Source organism: Morone saxatilis, unplaced genomic scaffold (assembly GCF_004916995.1).
Source record: "Morone saxatilis isolate NCDOM2014 unplaced genomic scaffold, NCSU_SB_2.0 Contig6, whole genome shotgun sequence".
Classification (NCBI taxonomy): Eukaryota; Metazoa; Chordata; class Actinopteri; family Moronidae; genus Morone; species Morone saxatilis.
This window is the reverse complement of record NW_023340206.1, coordinates 2,189,104-2,207,997: the sequence shown is the minus strand read 5'-3', so window position 1 is coordinate 2,207,997 and position 18,894 is coordinate 2,189,104. Positions and strand designations below refer to the sequence as shown.

Genomic DNA, 18,894 nt, shown 5'->3' with positions numbered 1-18,894 from the left:
ACACACACACACACACGGACTGTAATTCATCTGTGGATGACGGGGCCAATGACTCCATTTTTTTTGCACACATTCTGGATTTATAAAAGAAGAAATATTTCACTGTTACAAATGAAAAGCTCTATTAATAAGCAATGAAACACACCATCGCTCAGTTCAGTACACTGTCAGGTTTTAGTGATACAGCAGTTACACTTGGCAGTAACATGCGACCTGAATCTCAGTATCAAAACAAGAACAAGCTCATGTTGATGCAAAGCAGCAGAGAAAGAGGAAGCAGGATCACACTGACCGCACCACGAACCATAAGAATCAGCCCGAGAACTGATCCTTTTCATTATCCACATAATGTATCCAGATCATGGATGTATGGAGGGGGAACTGGATACAACATTGGAAGCAGAGCTCCGTTCATCCCTCTGAAAGCTGCTCAGTGCTGCATGAAATCCAAAAAGTTCTATTTCAGGGTATAGAATTACCCACCCACCAGAGACTCCCACCAGCCCCGCTAGTTTCTGGTTTAGCCCCCCGCTAAGTACGATCGGGGCAAAATGATTTCATTGTGTGGCTCTTCTAGAGGACACATTACATCGTCTTGCTTTAAACGCTGGCAATAACTCATGCTGACTGACTGATTGGCTGCCTGTTGCTAAGGAGGTTTAGGAGGCATGACCGGATTTTTTGCAAAAGTGGTTAAATATTATAATATAATTAGTATATTATAATATTATTTTGCCAAAATACCTGTGTTTGGGATATAATGACTTATGTTGAGCGAGTACTGAACGAACTGTTTGATACGTTTGAGCGGACGTTTTTATAGGGCTTTGTGGCTTTTGAGTCATTTGTGTTTAATTTTAGAAACACTGTTCAATGGTTGGATGAAAACATTTTTTTCTATAAAAGAAGAAAAGATGAACAGCACACAGTGACTGTAGAAGATGCTCTTTCATCTTTTGCTTTGCCTCCTGTTTTTGTCCTCCTGGATGAATATTTGGCTCGAGACAAAAGGTGAACTAATCAATTATTCCTCTTGCAGGGCCCTGGTGGTGTTGTTGAAAAGCGTTGACATTTGAGCTTTCCAGACGACATCTGCAAATTTATATGCCTGGCATTGTGTGAGGCAGCCAGCCCTGTATCAAAGGCTGTAAAAGGCCTTGTCAATTTAGTAAGGACAACTCTACAAAGACTCCTTTCTCCTCTGTTGTTATGGGAATAATGCTTTTCACTGGTGTCCTGCCAAAACCTGTTGGCAATCTGGCCATGTCATATTATTGATTGCATTGATAACAGACATCGAACATGGAAACCGTCAAACTGTCTGTTGTGCATTGTGAAAGAAACTAATAACAAGTCTTTATAGAGGCTTTACAGTGAATACACCTACATTGTAAAACTGTGTATATTTATTTCTGTGGTTGTGGGCTTCATCAAGGCCTTAAACAACTATAGGCTCATTTAAATGGGCACATTTGCCACCGTTTATGTGGATGTCTGATCAGTGTTGAGTCGAATGAAGCTATACATTCCTCAGTGCACGCTTTATTGATTGAGAAAGCAGAGTTCTCCAGCTGCAAAATGTGTCTTTCATTTTTCACTACAGGATATTTCAGCCTGGATTTCTAGTCTCCACCTCTGGGTAGGCAGGGGGCATCGCTGAAGCCACTCGAGAACAAACATGGCCTTTCTCACGTCCTGATGGTTGGAAAGAGCACATTAGAGCCCTGGAGCTCCGCTGCTAAAGGTCCAGAAATACAATCCCACAGGAGGAAGTAGCCTGTTTGAGCTGCTTTGAGTTTCACCTTGAGAATATGTTTGTAACTATGTGCAGAAGCAACCGTTGACTTCTTTTAAATAAATTATTCACGTTATTGTTTCACTACTCTGTTGCAGCATTTCATCAGTTCTTAGTATGTCAAAACCTGTAAATTAAGTTAAATTAAGACAATTAAAATAGTCTGAATAATCCTGAATAATCTATAATGATTCTGAGGTCATTTTGACGTTCGTCGTTGATTATCTGCTCTAGCTTTTCCAACTTCATGGTAATAGGCATAATAATGATCCAAAATGGTGTGAAATTGCACATTTTGTATTGAAAAAGTGGTTTTGTTTTATTAAAACTATGAACCTTTAAGATACTCTGACGTGTGTGAATACGGGCTGGTGTCACATGCCTGACAGCATGCACAACAACACTGCTGCTGAAACAACTTCTAAGGGAAAACACTGCAGTGTGTAGCATTTAGTGTTGTACTTGCATGTTGCAACTCCCTCGCTTCACCAGCTTCACCTTCCAAGGAGAAACCACAGTGGTCCTGACACGCGTGAAAACAGGAATTGTTACCATTAAAAGAATAGCTCCACACTTGGTTTTAGAAGCTGGAAAAACACACACTGACTGGCATATAAAAGAGTAAAGCCTGCAGGAACCTATAGTTAAAAGGTCCTTACTCTTAAAACAAAATAAAACAAGGATGGGTTGCAACCCATAAAACCAAGAGAAGAAAAGCAAGCAGCTAGCAGACCTTCTGCACAGGCCACAGTCACTGACACACAAACAGTAGAAGACCAAGAAGTACAAGTAAAGTCAGAGAAACTATAATGCTTCACAGCCTCGGCGGGCTCTGTCTCGTGTCATTTAAGAACAGGAAAACCCTAAACAACGACAACAACAACAACAACAACAAGATGTGACTATATATAATAATAATAATAGACACACGCCACTGCGGGACATTTTAACCAGCAAGAAGACAAACATACAGAGACAGACAGACATTATCTGACTCACATTTGTAGTCGAAGTCCATTCACTTTTCTTTAATGGAGATGAAAGTGTCCACTGATGTCCAGCTGCACTTTGACAGTCACTTTGTTTGTTTGTTGACGGGGATCTTCATGTCCCTCGCTCATCTAAAAGCTTGTTACTGAATCATTAGCCACACTGGCGAAACTAGAACTACTTGTTGTTTTATTTACTATAACTCTAATGGTTGTTGTTTTTAATTATTCTAAATGTTAAAGTCTGTTGTCAGGGTATGACAGGCTTCACAGTTCACTGTAGTTTCTTCTCCAGCGACGTGTCCGTTCAGTTTCGCAGTGGCTGTTTGTTTGATACTAAACTATATTTTAATCAAGGGATACCAACTTTCACCTGGCGCCCCTTCGGCAGGCTTCATTAAGGGTGCAATATTCTTTTTGACCACACACTGGCTGACCTTTACCCCGCATTACAACCCAGAGGGGCGCTGTTTCACCCATTTGTTTTTGGAGAGAATGGCCTCAAATATGAGTTTGAACCATATCCCAAACTGCTCTTCATTTAGTACCATTTCTGTCTTTCATAAACAGTCAAATTTAGTAAGTTTAGTTTTTTTTTTACCAATGATTAGCATGTGTGCTCATATTATTACTTTTGACTTAAACTATATTCATTTATTTATAAAAGGTAAAGAAGAATCCCTAGTTTGAACCTTGTTATGGTCGAAACCGGTCTTTTTAATAATAAAAAGTGCTTTGTTCAACTACTACCTTTCATACATGTCACTAAATGTTGGTATAACTAGAGATAAATAGGTCTGCTAGAGACATGAGATTCAACTGTTTGATTTAACATTTTATTCACAGACAGACGGGTGAAATAAATAGAGGGGGGATGATTCTTGTCATAGTTACTACTGTAATCACCTTCATCACCTTAACATTGGAACACACATTACATTTACATCAGTCACTTTCAGTTAAATACATAAGTTAGAGTCAATAATGAAATACTGTATAACATGGCTTACATTAGTGTGGTTTCATTTCAGTAATATTTCACTTGTGGGTGAAGTTTTTATGCTTAATAACTTTAGCATAAAGGAAATATACTTCTCCCCAAGGCACGTCTTCTGACGCTCATGAGAAATATGCTGCTTTTCTGTACAAATCAGCTTCAGTGTGATCAAACAGGTCAAGTAAAAAATAAGTGTTACAAATCAAAACCAGTTGTTTAGAGTAAAAACACAATCACAAATATAAAAATAAGAAATCATTCTACAATAAGTTGCATATAGACATCATAAAAATCATAATAAAACCCATCAACATTTTCCACTGTTGTATTGCTTGGACTTTGGTCTTGAAGCAGTAAGAGCAGCGAGCTGACTCAGTATATTTTGTTTGGCTCCTAAAAGACGGAAGTTAAATAAAGATCAGTGATTATATCTGTCAGTCAGTTTAAAACTGGACTCTGGCCTCTCATTTCCTCTGCAAACCTCGCAGCTTCTAACAGACGGGTGTGCATATTGTATTAAAATTTTAATATAAACTCAAAAGGCTATTTAGTGTCATTATTATTATGATAATGTTTAAGTCATTGCTGATTTATTAAGTGGGCTGCATTTAAGATTTCCCTTCATTCTGGGCTTTTACATTAGGAGTTTTTATTACTTTTATACTGCATTATGCATATATCATCCTATGCATGGCAACAGGACATGATGAATTTAAAGGTGCAGTAAGCAGTTATCTCCTGATTGGATAAAGAGGGAACAGGACACTAGAAAATGTATTCTCTGTTTACTGCAGAAAGGAGGGACTGGGTGACCCATGTTACTGACTGAACTCTCTACATCAGTGATGGCTATCAGAATGTAGAGTTTATTTTAACAAAACAAATATTGCTTATAGCTCCTTTAATGTTTTTGATTGTATCTCACCTCATACAGTTATTGTAGGTGAGCCCTGGTAGCTCACCTGGTGAAGCTAGCAACCATGTACCAAGGCTGAGTCCATGCTGCAGCAGCCATGGGTTCAATTCCAAGCAATTCAGCTGTAACTAACAATAAAAGCCTACAAATATTTTTAAATAAATAATTGTTTGTCCTTCTGGCAATCGTTTATCTATGTCAAGCTGAAGCAAAAGTAGTGACAGTAGGTCCACAAGTTTAAAAAGAGTTAAACATATATAAACTCAACTTTCCTGATTTTTCTTAAGTGTTGAACAACTCAAGGACTGTTAGCGGTGAAACACGTACATTCAGCTGCTGTTTCACCATGAAACTTCCAAGAACCTATTTCTAAATGACAAAGAAAAAGGGTGTTTGTGGGCAGTGTGAATTTCAAAACAAATTGCACAGCAGCTCTGTTGTTAGAATCCTTGTACTGCTGCCAGACCATTTTTCTGAAATAACTGATTTAGCAGCAATACTGTGTTTGTTATCTACACATATTTTACTGTTACAGCTGTAGCTTTGGGCAGACATGTAGAAGGATTAAAAAGCTTATTGGCCTCTCACTTTCCCTGCTTCATATACACATTTACAGAGCATCACATTTGACTACATCATTCTAAATCAAGTTTCCTACACCTTTAAACATAGCTTGGAATGTCAATCTGCAAGAATATGAAATTATAAATAAAAGTTAATGTGAAGATGAAACCTTTAACTCCCTGATGGTCATATTAATTCCTGAGGAAAATCTCCCTCCAGCGTCCCTTTAACTGATTTCCTAGTAACTACACATTGTGTGTTGTTTTTGATTTGATAATCTCACATACTATCATTTACCCTTCAATTCATTAAAGAAGATTGTTCTCAAAAGTCAATTTATCTTTAGCTTTAGCATCCAAACAATTACTTGTATGCAGACGTGGAAGAACAGTCCCACCAGTACCAAGGAATAAATCAACTAGATTCTCAGATTTTGTCCATGTCTCTGGTCCACCTCATTTGTAGTTTATTCCTCTGGGTTTAAAGCTTAGTAAAACACAAAAAAATATTCCAAAAATCTAAATAATCACTGGCCAGAAATCTACATATCCATTTATCAAACAATGTAGTGGATCAAGAAAATAATATGGTGGTCTGTCACAAAATGATAATCTGCAACTGACTTTCATTTCATCCTGTAAAACACAAGGTCACTTACAAGTGCTGGTAAATTTAAGTTTAAAATGTAACTGAGAGTCCTACACTTTGTATTTATTTTATTATAACAAATAAACCAACTTTATAGTTTGTTGGACTGTCAATAATATTTATCATAAAATAGAGTTTTAAAGGTGACTTTTATAACAATATGATTTGATGACAAAATTTGCTGCTAATGAAAAAGTTTTCAAGTTTCAATGAGGACTTTCACATACAGCTCTGATATCGCTGACATATATCAACCCTATGTAGCGTTCTTATTCATGCATCAAGCCAGTCAATAAAATACTGTCCTTGCAATGGTGACAGCTTATGCAAATAGGCATAAGCAGGAATGGAAGATAAATACACAGGTAAATGAAAAACAACAACGATTGGTTTGACAGTGCTCCAAAGAAGGCAAAAAAAAGTAAAGGAGCACAGATGTCGTCATGCCTACCAGCTAATTTGGCTTCACAGCTTTACGGTCAGTTGGGATGGCTTTGCTGATGGCTGGCAGGCATTTTCTCTTGGTCCACAGATTGGTACGCAGGTCACTGAGAAGGTCGAAGCGAGTGAAAACGGTGAAGACATGATGGGGTGTTGGCGGCCTCCGTTCACACAGGTTGAACAACAGTTCAAAGGTCAGTTGGTCATTTAAGAGAAGAGACGTTGGTCTCATCCACATATTGATCTCAGAGGTTAGTCTCATCCCAGGTTGGGTCGTTCATGTTCTTCAGAACTCTCCTGACAATCCTCTCCAGCTCTTTCCTCGCTCGCTGCTCCTCCTCCAGCGTCCTCTTAATCCTCTTGTTGTCCTGGAGGAGTGAGACAAAGAAAGATGGGCAAGAGAGGAGAGAAAAATGGAGGGGTGAGAGAGAGAGAGAAAGAAACAAGTGCTAGTTATGTTTAACAGGTGTTTTGATAACCTGCTTGTACTGTGTCTGTTGAAAGTGTTTTTTGTTTTTTTGTTGTAAATATGTTCCCATATTTACAACAAAAAACACTTTTGTCATCATTGACTTGAATATGATATTTTTTGCATTTCTAATCTCACTCCCCCATTTTCCCCTCAGACTGGGTCAGTAAAGCTCAATATAGCCGATACCAATCATATAAAAAAATCATCGGCCCAACACCACTCACTGAGATTGGATCTATAGAGTGGGACATCTGGTCAGGAAATTGATTATATCAGGATGTCTGGGTCAGTAATCAATTAAAAAAACTGCAAACTCACCTGCTTGAGTTCCTGGACCTCATCTTTCAGACTGTACACAGTGTCCACCAGACTCCTGCAGGAAAAGGACAGCTCTGCTTTATACACTAGCTGCAGCCTGATACAGACAGTAAATCATTACACATATTCACTGTAACTCCATATATATTTAATTTTTATATAGTATTTTTTTTATTTTGTTTAGTGCATATAATATCCACTGCTTGTTTTCTATGTTCCATTTTTACACGTGGCACCTCCTGCTTACATGCTGTGACTGCCCACAAGTCATCATTTGATATTTTGTAGTCATTTCTACCTACTGTGTGCTTGTGTTGAATGAATGGTTTTGTTGTGTGTTCAGTTTCCACTATTTTCTATATTTGTATTAGTAGCTGCAACCTTTTATTCTCTGCTGCAGCAATTCTTTGTCCCCACAGGGACCACTATCAAAGCCTAACCTATAAACGTTAGTACACAAGTACTACATACACAAAAACACACCTTCATCTCTCCTCTCTCACCTCTCCTCCACTACAGTTTGTCCATTGCTCCTGGTTTCCTCCACTATGATCTTCTCCTCCTCTGGGAACAACATGTGTACATCCTTCCTGCTGGAGCCTGATTGAACAGTGACAGCAGTATAACTTATTACCCCGGCACAATGCACATACACATACACATGTACACTAACATTTAGTTTAACTGGTAAACACAGAACACAGAAAGAGGAAGACACTAATGGGGTACCTTACAAACTACAAGTGAGAAACCATCAGATGTCATTTTAACAATTTGCTGATGTAAAATGTCACGTTCGCCACTTTGGACCAAAAAACTGTAGCTAAAAGAGGAGGACTGTTCTTATGAACTGAGGAAGAAAAGCATGTCATGATAGCATGACACAGCAGAATAGGTAATATGTCTCAATGATGTATGAGTATATTTATTTCCTAGGAGGGGGTGTTTTTAGCCATACAGTATGTACAGCCTGTACATCGCTCTATATTTTTCCTGCATGCAGCAAAAATGGTGGTAAACACGTTCATTTTGTAATCGATTAATTGTTCATCAGTCATTTTTTAAGCATAAATGGCAAAAATGCACTGGTTCCAGCTTCTCAAATGTTAATATTTTCTAGGGCTGTGTATTGGCAAGACTGTGGCAATACGATACGTATCACAATACAGGGGTTACGATCCACGCCACAGGAGCCGGTTTAATTCTTCAGATTCAGCCATCGGTGGTGTGCCCCCTCCCTGTTATTTGTGTTTATGCTGGCGATATGTGTGTCTTTTGGTCTCAGTTCACATTGTTTCGTTGGAGTGGAAGGGTCAAAAGGCTGAAGATAGATTACAGCACAGCTATCTATCTTCAAATCTTGGCATGTTAATTATTAATAAAAAATGTACATTGTTTTTGAGAATCGCTACAGTACTACAAAACATAATATAGCGATATTCAAGCGTATCGATATACACTTAATAATAATAGATCAAACAGTTTATCAGTTAATTGAGAAAATAACAAGTAGATTAGTCAATAATGAAAGTAATCTATAGTTGCAGCCCTAAACAACATCAGAAGAACAAAGTAACTTGTATGTGCTAATGTATGGTTCCCTCACTCTCTGCTGTTGTGCCTATCAACCTCACTGTTACTGTACGTATCCACTTGGTTGTTTTGTTTGGATGCAGTTAAATATACTGTACTAGGGGGTATATGCTTACTGAAGCTACTGTATGCTCATGGGAATGCACACGGGCTCATATATATACAATACATACAAAGACAAATACTAAGTATGCAAAATATACAGTGGATACATACACACACACACACACACACACACAGCAGGTGAAAGGCTGGGACGATAATTGTAAGCTAGCTGGTTGACATGGCTGACATGTCAGTGGGTTGCGACACCGATATCTTACGAGAAAATGAGGCAGTCCTGTAACTAGTGGCAGTCCAGATACTGTCATAATCCGAGTCCTCTGACTGGTCAGAACAAGGCAGGTTGCCGGGGAAACCGGCGACGGTGAGGCTGGTGTCAGCGAGCACATGGTTATGCATGAGGTCAGTCCCTTGCCAGGCTGTACCGTGAAGTGACCAGCAATAGAGTGGGTTTGAACAAACCAAATTGAATGTTGGGGGGATGAGGGGAGGAGTACAAATCATATTGGATAAAGGATGAGGGTTTGGGGCAAACCATATTGTAATTGTGGACGTATAAAAAAAATGTAAAAAAAAAAAAAAATGTAAAAAGGAAAATGTTTTTGTTGGATAAATCATGTTAAATTTAATAGAACAGGAGTAAGACACAGAATAAAAGCGAGGATGGCGGTGATGAAACCAACCAAAAGCATTTGGATGGAAGTAGTTAATGAAAAAAACAATGTGTGGAGGAAGAGGAAAGCAGAGGAATGCAGGAGAGACATAAAAAGAGAGGAGAGAGAAAAATATTGTTAGACAGCAGAGAACAAACAGTGGTTAGCAAAAAGACCTCTAGCAGTGTGTGAGCATGCTAATGTGTCTGGTGTGTGTGTGTGTGTGTGTGTGTGTACTCACTGGAGTTGAGAGTCTGTCGTGTCTTGGCGCTGGTACAGTAGGCCTCAATCACTTTCAGTATCTGAGCGTCCTCCTCTAGAGCTGCTGTACCTGAAAGACGGGGCAGAAGGACTGGTGAGATGGAGAGAAGAAAGTGTTCAAGTCTTCCTAAATTATGCAAACAGTGGGCTTTTTTTAGCAACACAGCCTCTGTCAGACATACTGAAGATCTGAAGTTCTTTGCAACGTTGGAAAACAACCGTCTGCAGCTGTGACTACGATTCAGCAGTAAGGAATAAACAATACAAATGGAACTTGACTTGAGATCAACTCCATATATTATCCTTAAATCCTTTGTTTTCACTGTGGACATATGTAATTTGGTATTTAGTTTGTTAGCAAATATTTTGTTTTTTTAATTGTTAAACTTAATGAAAATCAAGTTAAGTTACTTATGACCAATAATGTTAAATAAATAATAAAGACATAAATCAAAGACAGATAATTTGTGACTGTCTTATTTTTGCTAGTAACATTTCAGCTGTAATTGCAGCTATTTTTTGCAGTTTCTGGTACTTGATAGCAGACAGATTAATAGGTGTATTATTTGAAATAAAGGAACTGACATCATAACTTGACATTTACCAATTAAGTAAGGAAAGTCTGTATAGAGGCAATAGAGACACCTGTGCATCATGTTGCATATATGAAAAAAAAACGTTCTACAGGTAAGAGTGTGAGAGTGGTGGAATAATTTTAGTTCATTTACTTTTTCTGACAGTGAAGTCCTCTTCTGAAGGTTTCCTCTCTGGCTTCCTCTTCGGTAGCAGCTTCTTCATGTTCTTAGGACTCTTGCTCATATCCTACAAACAAAAACACAGAAACATGTACAGTAGGAATGTAGTTACAATCCCAATTTAACAATCTTACACATTACTCCACTGGGATAAGGGCAAGTCAATGAATTTGGAAAAAATGAAAAGCATCCTCAAGGACCCTGGAGGTCACCAGATCCCACTTTGATCAACACATATAGTATAACATAGTATAAGTATGGTCCTGGCTCATTTAAGTATGCCAGTGTACAGCACCTCCTTCTGGCAGAGAGCAGCCGAGGGCCGGAGTGGAGGCGCAGGACGAAGGCAGCTCAGGCTCCAGGGTTTGGGGGTACTCGGTGGCTCCAGGGGCCCCCACATTGGGCTGCCGCTGTGGGCCGTCCCATATGAAGAGGGGTGGGGAAGGGTGTGGTAGGTGTGTCCAATGCTCCCTCCACGAGACTCTGAGTGTCTGGAGGGAGTGGCAGGGTGAGAGGGCAACTGGGAGAAGCAGAGGAGAGGTAAAAGAAAGGAGGAGGCAGGTGAAGTAGAAAGGAGACTGTATGAGGGCGGTGAAGTGGATGAGGATCAACTGACTAAGTGCTTAATCGACTTATTCTTTAGCAAACCTGGAGACTTACTGTGTGACAGACGGACTGATGCTTGCTGGAGTGTGTGTTCGCGGCTGAAGTGTGTGTGTGTTTGGTGAGGAGGTCCAGCCAGTCCTGTAGATCTTGCTGACTGTTACATGCCACCTGCATTCGTTCACCCTGGCCACCTGCACGACAAGCACACACATAAAAGCAAATATATAAATGTACAGGCAAACAGGCAGAGGTCACACAGATAAAGCTTTCTTACACTTTGTCTGACCACTGACTGTTTCTATTTACAGTAAGCTAGTGACTTACTATTATATTTCCTCCTATAACGGCTTTGAACAACACACAGAGAAAGGGCACTGGTTTAAATGACATTATAAAGAAGTGGAAACCTAAGCATAGTCAATAGAAACCTGCCTGTGCATACCAAATTCCACTTGTTAGCTTTCAGGTATCCAGTGTACTTCAGTGACAGTTTGTTAACTCACAACATAGCTAACATTAATCACATTACTTGCTGTGTCGTTGTTCGCACTACATCGTGGTACTCTCCAGAATCGCTTACCCCACCTTTAAAGGGAAAAGGGTCTGTTAGCTGAATGAGAGAGGGGGCTGACCAGATATTTCAAAAGCGTTCTTCAGGTTTTCTCCGTCTTCTATTCTGGAGATGAGCATTCCTGCCAGCGGCATCCTCCCCTGCAGAGACACACAGTGTGTAAATTCGTGGACCAGAGACCAAACCAGTGCTTGTTGGGAGTTTTTCAATTGCAACATTTGTAATAGTATTTTTTTACTGCACAAGAGCGTGCCTTAAGGTTATACAGAGATCATCATTTAAGTTTCGTGTCATGTACTGTAAATACCTGATAGATGAATCCACTCATCCTCAGACTGGCAGAGAGCATGAGCAGAGTGTGAGGGAAGAGGACGAGGTAGCGTTCATTAAACTCCTGAAAGGCAAAAGAATTTACCTTTTACATACCATTTCATAATCACTCAAACTCAGCAGTCATTGTGGTTCTGAATGCAACCTCAGGGTCCAGTTACACCATGCCATTTTGGGTCAATTGATATGAACTTTCATCAAAAACAGTCTGAAAATGTGGTCTTACAAATGGTACTGATATATGACTCATTTGTGGTGAGAGAAGAATGTATCTGTAATTTTACCTGACAGTTCTGAGTGTGGACTGTGGCTTGGGACATGTGGAGAACAGGGCCAAGGGTTCTGATGTCATCCCCTTCCCAATTCCTGATTGGCTCTGTTAAAATCTGCAACTCCAGGTCCTTCTTCTTCCTCACCTCCAGACATTGAGCCTGAACACACACACACACACACACACATTCAAAGGCACATAAATGCACAATGTTGCCTGTCAGTAGGTATGATTACACATAAAGGTCAGGAAACTGAAAAACATGAGCTACTGTGTGCATCCTTCAGTATTAACAGAAGAAAGTCATCCCTCCTTTCCAGAATACATTGATAATTACAAGCAATTGTTTTGTCTGTTATTAGAATACAATCTGATGTGAGTTACAATAGTGACTGAAAAAAACTGAAACATCTTTCTAAAGCAAAGCATATTAAAGAGAGCTTACAGTGTGAATAAAGACACACATTCAAACCTGTGAGACTAACTAATCATGTAAGATCAATATGTAACTACAATACATGTGGGTGTGTGTTTGTATCTTACTGCAAAGCTTTTAAAGGCCGCCATGCAAGCAAGGAGATCAGGCCTGTCAGGATGTTGGTCCTAAGACAAAGATAAAGATAAAATAAAACATAGAAAAAACGTTGGAAGGAACATTTTTCAGATCAGGATCAGATCACACTGTTCACTCAGTTTATTGCTATTGTATTTAAAGGAGAACTGTATATGCACAGATTAAAATAGAGAGCCTTTTGTGGACAATAACAATTATTATTTTAAATTCAAGTTAACCTCCATGTGTCTGTCCAGTTCCTTCAGCAGTGTTGGGTATCTCTCCAGTCTGGTGAAGGGTTTACTCAGACTAGTGGTCAAAGTCAGGATCCCAGGAGTGGACGCCCCCTTTGACTCCATGTACTCCCCCAGTTCCTCACTATGGTGCACACACACACACACACACACACAAACATACACGTTTTCTCTTTTGTTTGGTTTTGTGGTTTAAATATGCTCCTGCAAACACAGTACATGTGAATGTACCTGTGTTGTGTGAGTACGTTCACAGCAGACGGGTGGGTGGAGCAGTAGGCCACATAGATGATCTTCATCTGGGGCATCAGACTCAGGAAGAAGCCCCCAATCCTCTGCTGGCTCTCTGGGAGTCTACACACACAAATTACACGTTAGACTGGATAATAACTGCCACTGTTGCCATTTAATCACACATAAAAAAAATACATTAAGAAAAGATCAGATACATTTGGAATCTCTAACTAGGAAACAACATTCACATCAAGACCATAAAGGTTCCTGATAACTGAGGAGTTTGTTGATAAGTTTTTATTATTTCTTTATTACAAATCTTACAAACTTGAACTCAAACACATGAATTGTATTTTCTTGACCTGCTGCATCTCAGGCAAACACATTATTACCTCAGTCTACCACTAGATGTCTCTGTTGCTTTAATAACTGACTACACTGAGCTCGAACTGAAGCTGGAGGATGTATCAGTAGTTAAACAGAATGTTAGCAAGAGCAGATCTTCAAGGATTTGTGCAGATTTCCGAAAGCAAAGTTAAAAACTCTTTAAGGTTAATCTTCTGCATGTAAGAAAACTATAACAAGAAACTGACCCACTAACTAACAAGACTTAATTGAAATTACTAAGAATATTTATGTAATGGAGAAATTAACCGTTTCTTTAAAGCTGCATGTAAGCAGATTTCAGTAATATTGGGCTCTATGGATACAATTCTTTAGTGTCACTGAACACAAATATTAGATTTTATACATTTCTTTAGAATGTAAGTAAAAAACTAAATAACCTCCCTACCTTGTTATCATATCAGAAAATGAATGAATGTGACGTTTTTTTCATGCTATAAACAAGATGCCTTATTACAGTCTGTTCCCACCATCTCTGTACCATTTGTATTTTTTGTATTTGTTCTTGTTATATATGTTTTATTTTGTTGTTAATTCTTTCCTTTTTTCTCCTACAGTTTATGCATATGTATCTATAAAAACTAAATAAAAACTACTGGTGACAGAAATAGAAATTAATACCAATAAAATAACATTAAATAAAAGTAACAAAATGAATATACTAAAATAATCAATTTATAATTTCAATAAGTCAATACGGTAATTACTGTCAACTAATAAAAAAATCGTTTAAAGTCTCTAAACAGTAATTTAAGTACCACGTGGTGCAATAAACCTGCTGTTACCTGCTGTATCATGGTGAAAATACTACTGCAAAAACTGCTTTTGACAGCTTCTAATGTTTAATATATATTTTATACTAAACGGTTAATACTGTAAGCCTGACTTTCATAGATATCCCTATGAGATTACAGCATTGCATTACAAGAAAGGCCCGTTTTAGCTAGTTACTATTACTATGTGATATAATCAAATACATGTGTATAGTTTATAACACTTTTAGTTCATCTGTAGCAGGCAGAAAGAGATTGGTGCACTGACTTTGTATGCTCTTCCAAGGACTGAACCAACATCTGCTGGAAGGTTGAGATCTCTTCCAGATTTCCCTGAATGTGACTGATGTCAACACTGCTGAGTCTGCAAAACAGAAGAGAAGAGAGGAGAGGAGAGGATTCTATTCATTATTAATATATGTATTCAATATAGGATACAGTATATGTGGTACTGTATATAACAGTGTGCATATGATATAGACAGTATTTGTGTGTGATACAGTACATGTGTGTTCTTATATTCTGTAAAATTGAACAGATTATATTGGTCTTGCAGATATGCTAGTGTGTGTGCCACTACATCTCAAATTCAACTCACTGTTGAATAAAAGAATAAAAAGTGTAAAAATAACTCCACCTGTCTGTGGGGTGAAGTGAGCGAAGGTACGAGCCCAGGAGACTCTGTAGCTCCCTTGAATATTCAGTCTCTGCTTCCAGGATGTTTTGTAGGACCTGACAGAGACATGATACACATATTCACACGCACACACGCACACAAACACACACACACAAACTTAATTACGATCAAGGATATAAAGAATATTATGGAAAAATGATATGATAGCACTTTTAAGATTGCAGTACTGTATGCTTGGGCCAAAAAAAATCCCTATAACTATAACATATGTCTAATGGGTTCAATTATTTTCATAATCTATTAATTGTTTGAGCCACCTTTTCAACAAAAAGAAAGAACAAAAAAAAAGAATTGTTCTGTTTTGTATAATGGCAAACGGAATATATTTGAGTTTTGGGCTGTTTTACAGACATTTGTCGACTGTGATGGGCTGTCTAATACTGTAGACCAATTGATTGGTCGGTTAGTCAATAAAAGAATTGGTAGATTAATGGGCAATGAAAATATATTTATTTAATAATTGTTCGGTAATCCAATGAATCCCTGTAGGCAATAAAATAACCAATTACATGTGAATTACATTATCTAAATGTAATATATTATTCCAAATATCCTTTGTTATTGTTATCACAGTGGAATATATTCATATTTTGGAGTAGATATAGTGGAGTACTTTTGGCACTTTCTATACAAATGGGTTAGAAATGTGAGTATCTGAATGTGTACCCAAAGTCAAAAGGAGCCTGTAAGCTGTTGGCTTTTGAGTGGGAGATGCATTCTGTAATGAGCTAATGGAGAGCGATATCAGACCCTATGGGAGCTATAACACTGGCTCGAGTAGATTTCCACGGGTGTGACTCCACAGGCTAACCGGCTAATCTCTCCACAACATCAGAAACCTCTCAGGAACGAGGTTTTTGGTAATGAATTGAGACAGTAACACATGTTGCTGTGTCTCCCCTCAGAGGAGGAGGTAGTAAAAAAAAAAAAAATCAGCTTGAAGCAGCTCCAATTATTTATCTATAATACATATTTATGTATTCGCTGTTTCATCAAAAATGCATGTGTATGAATACACGAAGAAGATGGCAGAACATGATGAAAATATTGGTATTTTCAAACAAAAGCGTGACCTTTAACAGACTACACAAACACAAACACAAAGAACAACATAAACAACACAAGCTTCTGTTCTAAAGCTTTTTGGGGAAGCTCCATTAGAATACAAATAAAGAAAAACGTCTTTATATTTTGCATTTCTGTCTGGGAACAGCTTTGACTTGAGGCAGGGTCTCTGAGTGAGCGAGAGACAGAGACTCAGGGACCCCCAACCAAAGATGGACTGTCTGGAGAGACTGCTGGAGCTTGTTGCATTATTCAAACACACACAGACACTCACACACACACATATACACACACACACACACACACACACACACACTGGCAGAAGCCAACCCTGAGGCAAGGCTGCCCCAATTCAACACACACAGACACTCACACACACACATATACACCACACACACAAACACAACACACTGGCAGAGCCAACCCTGAGGCAAGGGTGCCCCAGAACCATTGGAACGGAAAAAATAACCTAGATTACATTGCTTGCCACTCTTACAACACACACACACAACACAACACACTCCACACAGATGCAGGTGGTGCCATGCAGGGCTCAAACGATCACATGCTTATGACACACAACACACAGTAACAATCATAATTGGATGAATTAGATGGAAACTAATATGATTTTAACAGTCCACAAGATGAACACACATTAACCATCAGTCTACCTTAGAATACCAGAAGAGTTTATAGAATAATTCCTTGCCATAAAATGCCACATCTAACATGTAGTGGTACTCAAATCAAAAGCCGCCGAATTACAGTCCATCCGTAGCTATTGTGATAGAAGGAGAACATGTAGAATGTTCTTTGATTTCCATGATTGGTACAGTTTAGTTAATGCAGTTTAACCAATGGCATGCAAAGAATACGAAACGACGCGCAGGGGTTTCTGCAGAGTATGACGGCTCACCACATTGTAGTATGTCTGCTGATGATAGTGGGTGTCGGAAACTTTGGGGGCTTTTCGCAGTGTCCCAGACTTTGGCTCTGTCTGATGTCTTGTCATAAAGGAGAGAAAGCGGGGGATTTAGGAACAGTTCAAGGTGTTAGTTGCGATCGAGTTACATTCCAGTTACACTTAAGTGTTGGAAAAGTTCCTTTTAGGAACATGTTTGCTCTCGTCTGTTAGTCAACCGTTATTACAATGATAAAAAGTGTGTGACCCTATAAAACTCAAACCTTTCTGTAAAAGCAGAATACGAAAACAAAAATGTCACATTCACCGTTCATTTGTCTTACGAGGAATCCTAGAAGGGCATTTAAAGAGCGCCAGACCTCCACCAAGTAATCGTTCCAGTGGCGGAGGTAAAAATCAGATTCTCGTGGATGGACAACTATTCTCATCAATAAAATGACATGAAAGAATGTTTATTTATGGAAGTTCCAACATTTCTGGGGAGGCAACGTGCTGTGCATAATTCTGTACAAAATGAGGACAAGCACATGATTGAATGCTTTAATTTACTGACTCACAATGGCAATGTCTTTTCCCGTCCAGTTATTGTCTTACATAGTCGGCAATAATAACGCATGCTGTCATATCCTTCAGTTTCACTATGTCCTTTGGAGCAATGCAATAAAGCTAGAAGCTTAATTTTGACTTTTTTAGACCTATCAGGACTGAATAAGAGAAAGTAAAGAGCTTACTGAGCTGTATCTTCGATAATCAGGATACTATGAAAGATTTAAAGAGGTATCTTTACCGTAGGATTTGTAAACTAAGTCCAAAGACTGCTCTATTGTGTGCATCTTTCTTTATGAGTCTGAACTGAGTCTGAAATCAACAAACCGATTTACAAAACCAAGACAACAGGCGCGTGGCAGCTTCCAATTCACCACTGTTTACTTGACAAAAAATCACCAGCTAAGTCCTCCAGTGCAGCTTATCTGCTATCTCACACATCAAAACTCACCCTGGCTATAAGAGTCTACCATTCCTCCCTGTTATCATGGTCCTTGTTTTTTACAAGCTTTATCAGGAAGTGAGATTCTATAGCAGCAGTCTTGGAACTTCCTGTCTTTGTTTGACTTGCGGATCTTCCTTCCTTCGTTCCTGCCTCCCTCCTCAGAAAAACAGACCGACACAATCAAACAAGCCTGGAGGATCTTTATGAGCACAGGGAGGCATGCATTTAGGCCTCATTGAGCTCAGCAGTGACAGGTTTGAAAAATAAGAGAAAACCTGCAGATCCAAATACTTTATGACCTTTATCTCAAGTCTTTAACCAACTACAAACAACCAGTATTACTCACATTATCTGTTTGAAATAACAATTAGTTTTATGAGTAAATCTTTTTGACAAGAATCAATAAGTTGAAGATTAAGTTTTATTGGTTGTCTATGTATAGTTTGCTCTCTTCTTCTTATGTATCCCACACATCATAGAATATGGTTGATTTAATGCTTTCCTATTAACCTTATCCTCATTTGTATACGGCTTCCTTCTGTCAGATCTGGCAAGTGAGTCACTTTTTAGATCACTTACTCGGTAGACGAGTGCAGAAGTCTGTTTGTGTGTGCTCTGTGTGCGTTTTGTCTGGTGTCAAGCTTTGAGATCAACATATTGGTAGGTGAAGTTACTGGTGGTAGACCGGTATGTGTGATATTGAGCGGGGGTCTTAAGTTTACCTCATAGGCCTAACGCGAACCTTGGTGTACCT

At 38.8% G+C, this 18,894-nt stretch overlaps 1 protein-coding gene across 3 annotated transcripts in view; it reads right to left on the bottom strand.

The window, feature by feature from the left end:
* Nucleotides 1–3,612: 3,612 nt before the first annotated feature.
* Nucleotides 3,613–18,894, bottom strand: part of arhgef7b (Rho guanine nucleotide exchange factor (GEF) 7b) — a 25,358-nt gene continuing 10,076 nt past the window's right edge. The window contains exons 7-22 of one of the 3 annotated variants that reach the window (XM_035677913.1): nt 15,100–15,194; nt 14,731–14,826; nt 13,282–13,404; nt 13,036–13,174; nt 12,787–12,846; nt 12,257–12,403; nt 11,950–12,036; nt 11,704–11,782; nt 11,126–11,262; nt 10,761–10,985; nt 10,439–10,532; nt 9,691–9,780; nt 9,057–9,215; nt 7,644–7,740; nt 7,141–7,195; nt 3,613–6,718 (exon numbers count right to left, since the gene is read on the bottom strand). In XM_035677913.1, the coding sequence (XP_035533806.1) occupies nt 6,596–6,718; nt 7,141–7,195; nt 7,644–7,740; nt 9,057–9,215; nt 9,691–9,780; nt 10,439–10,532; nt 10,761–10,985; nt 11,126–11,262; nt 11,704–11,782; nt 11,950–12,036; nt 12,257–12,403; nt 12,787–12,846; nt 13,036–13,174; nt 13,282–13,404; nt 14,731–14,826; nt 15,100–15,194 (1,806 nt within the window). In that variant the 3' untranslated portion in view covers nt 3,613–6,595. Of the gene's footprint in view, nt 6,719–7,140; nt 7,196–7,623; nt 7,741–9,056; nt 9,216–9,690; nt 9,781–10,438; nt 10,533–10,760; nt 10,986–11,125; nt 11,263–11,703; nt 11,783–11,949; nt 12,037–12,256; nt 12,404–12,786; nt 12,847–13,035; nt 13,175–13,281; nt 13,405–14,730; nt 14,827–15,099; nt 15,195–18,894 lie in introns of all 3 variants that reach the window. The other 2 variants (XM_035677912.1, XR_004797353.1) reach the window with 2 other exon arrangements.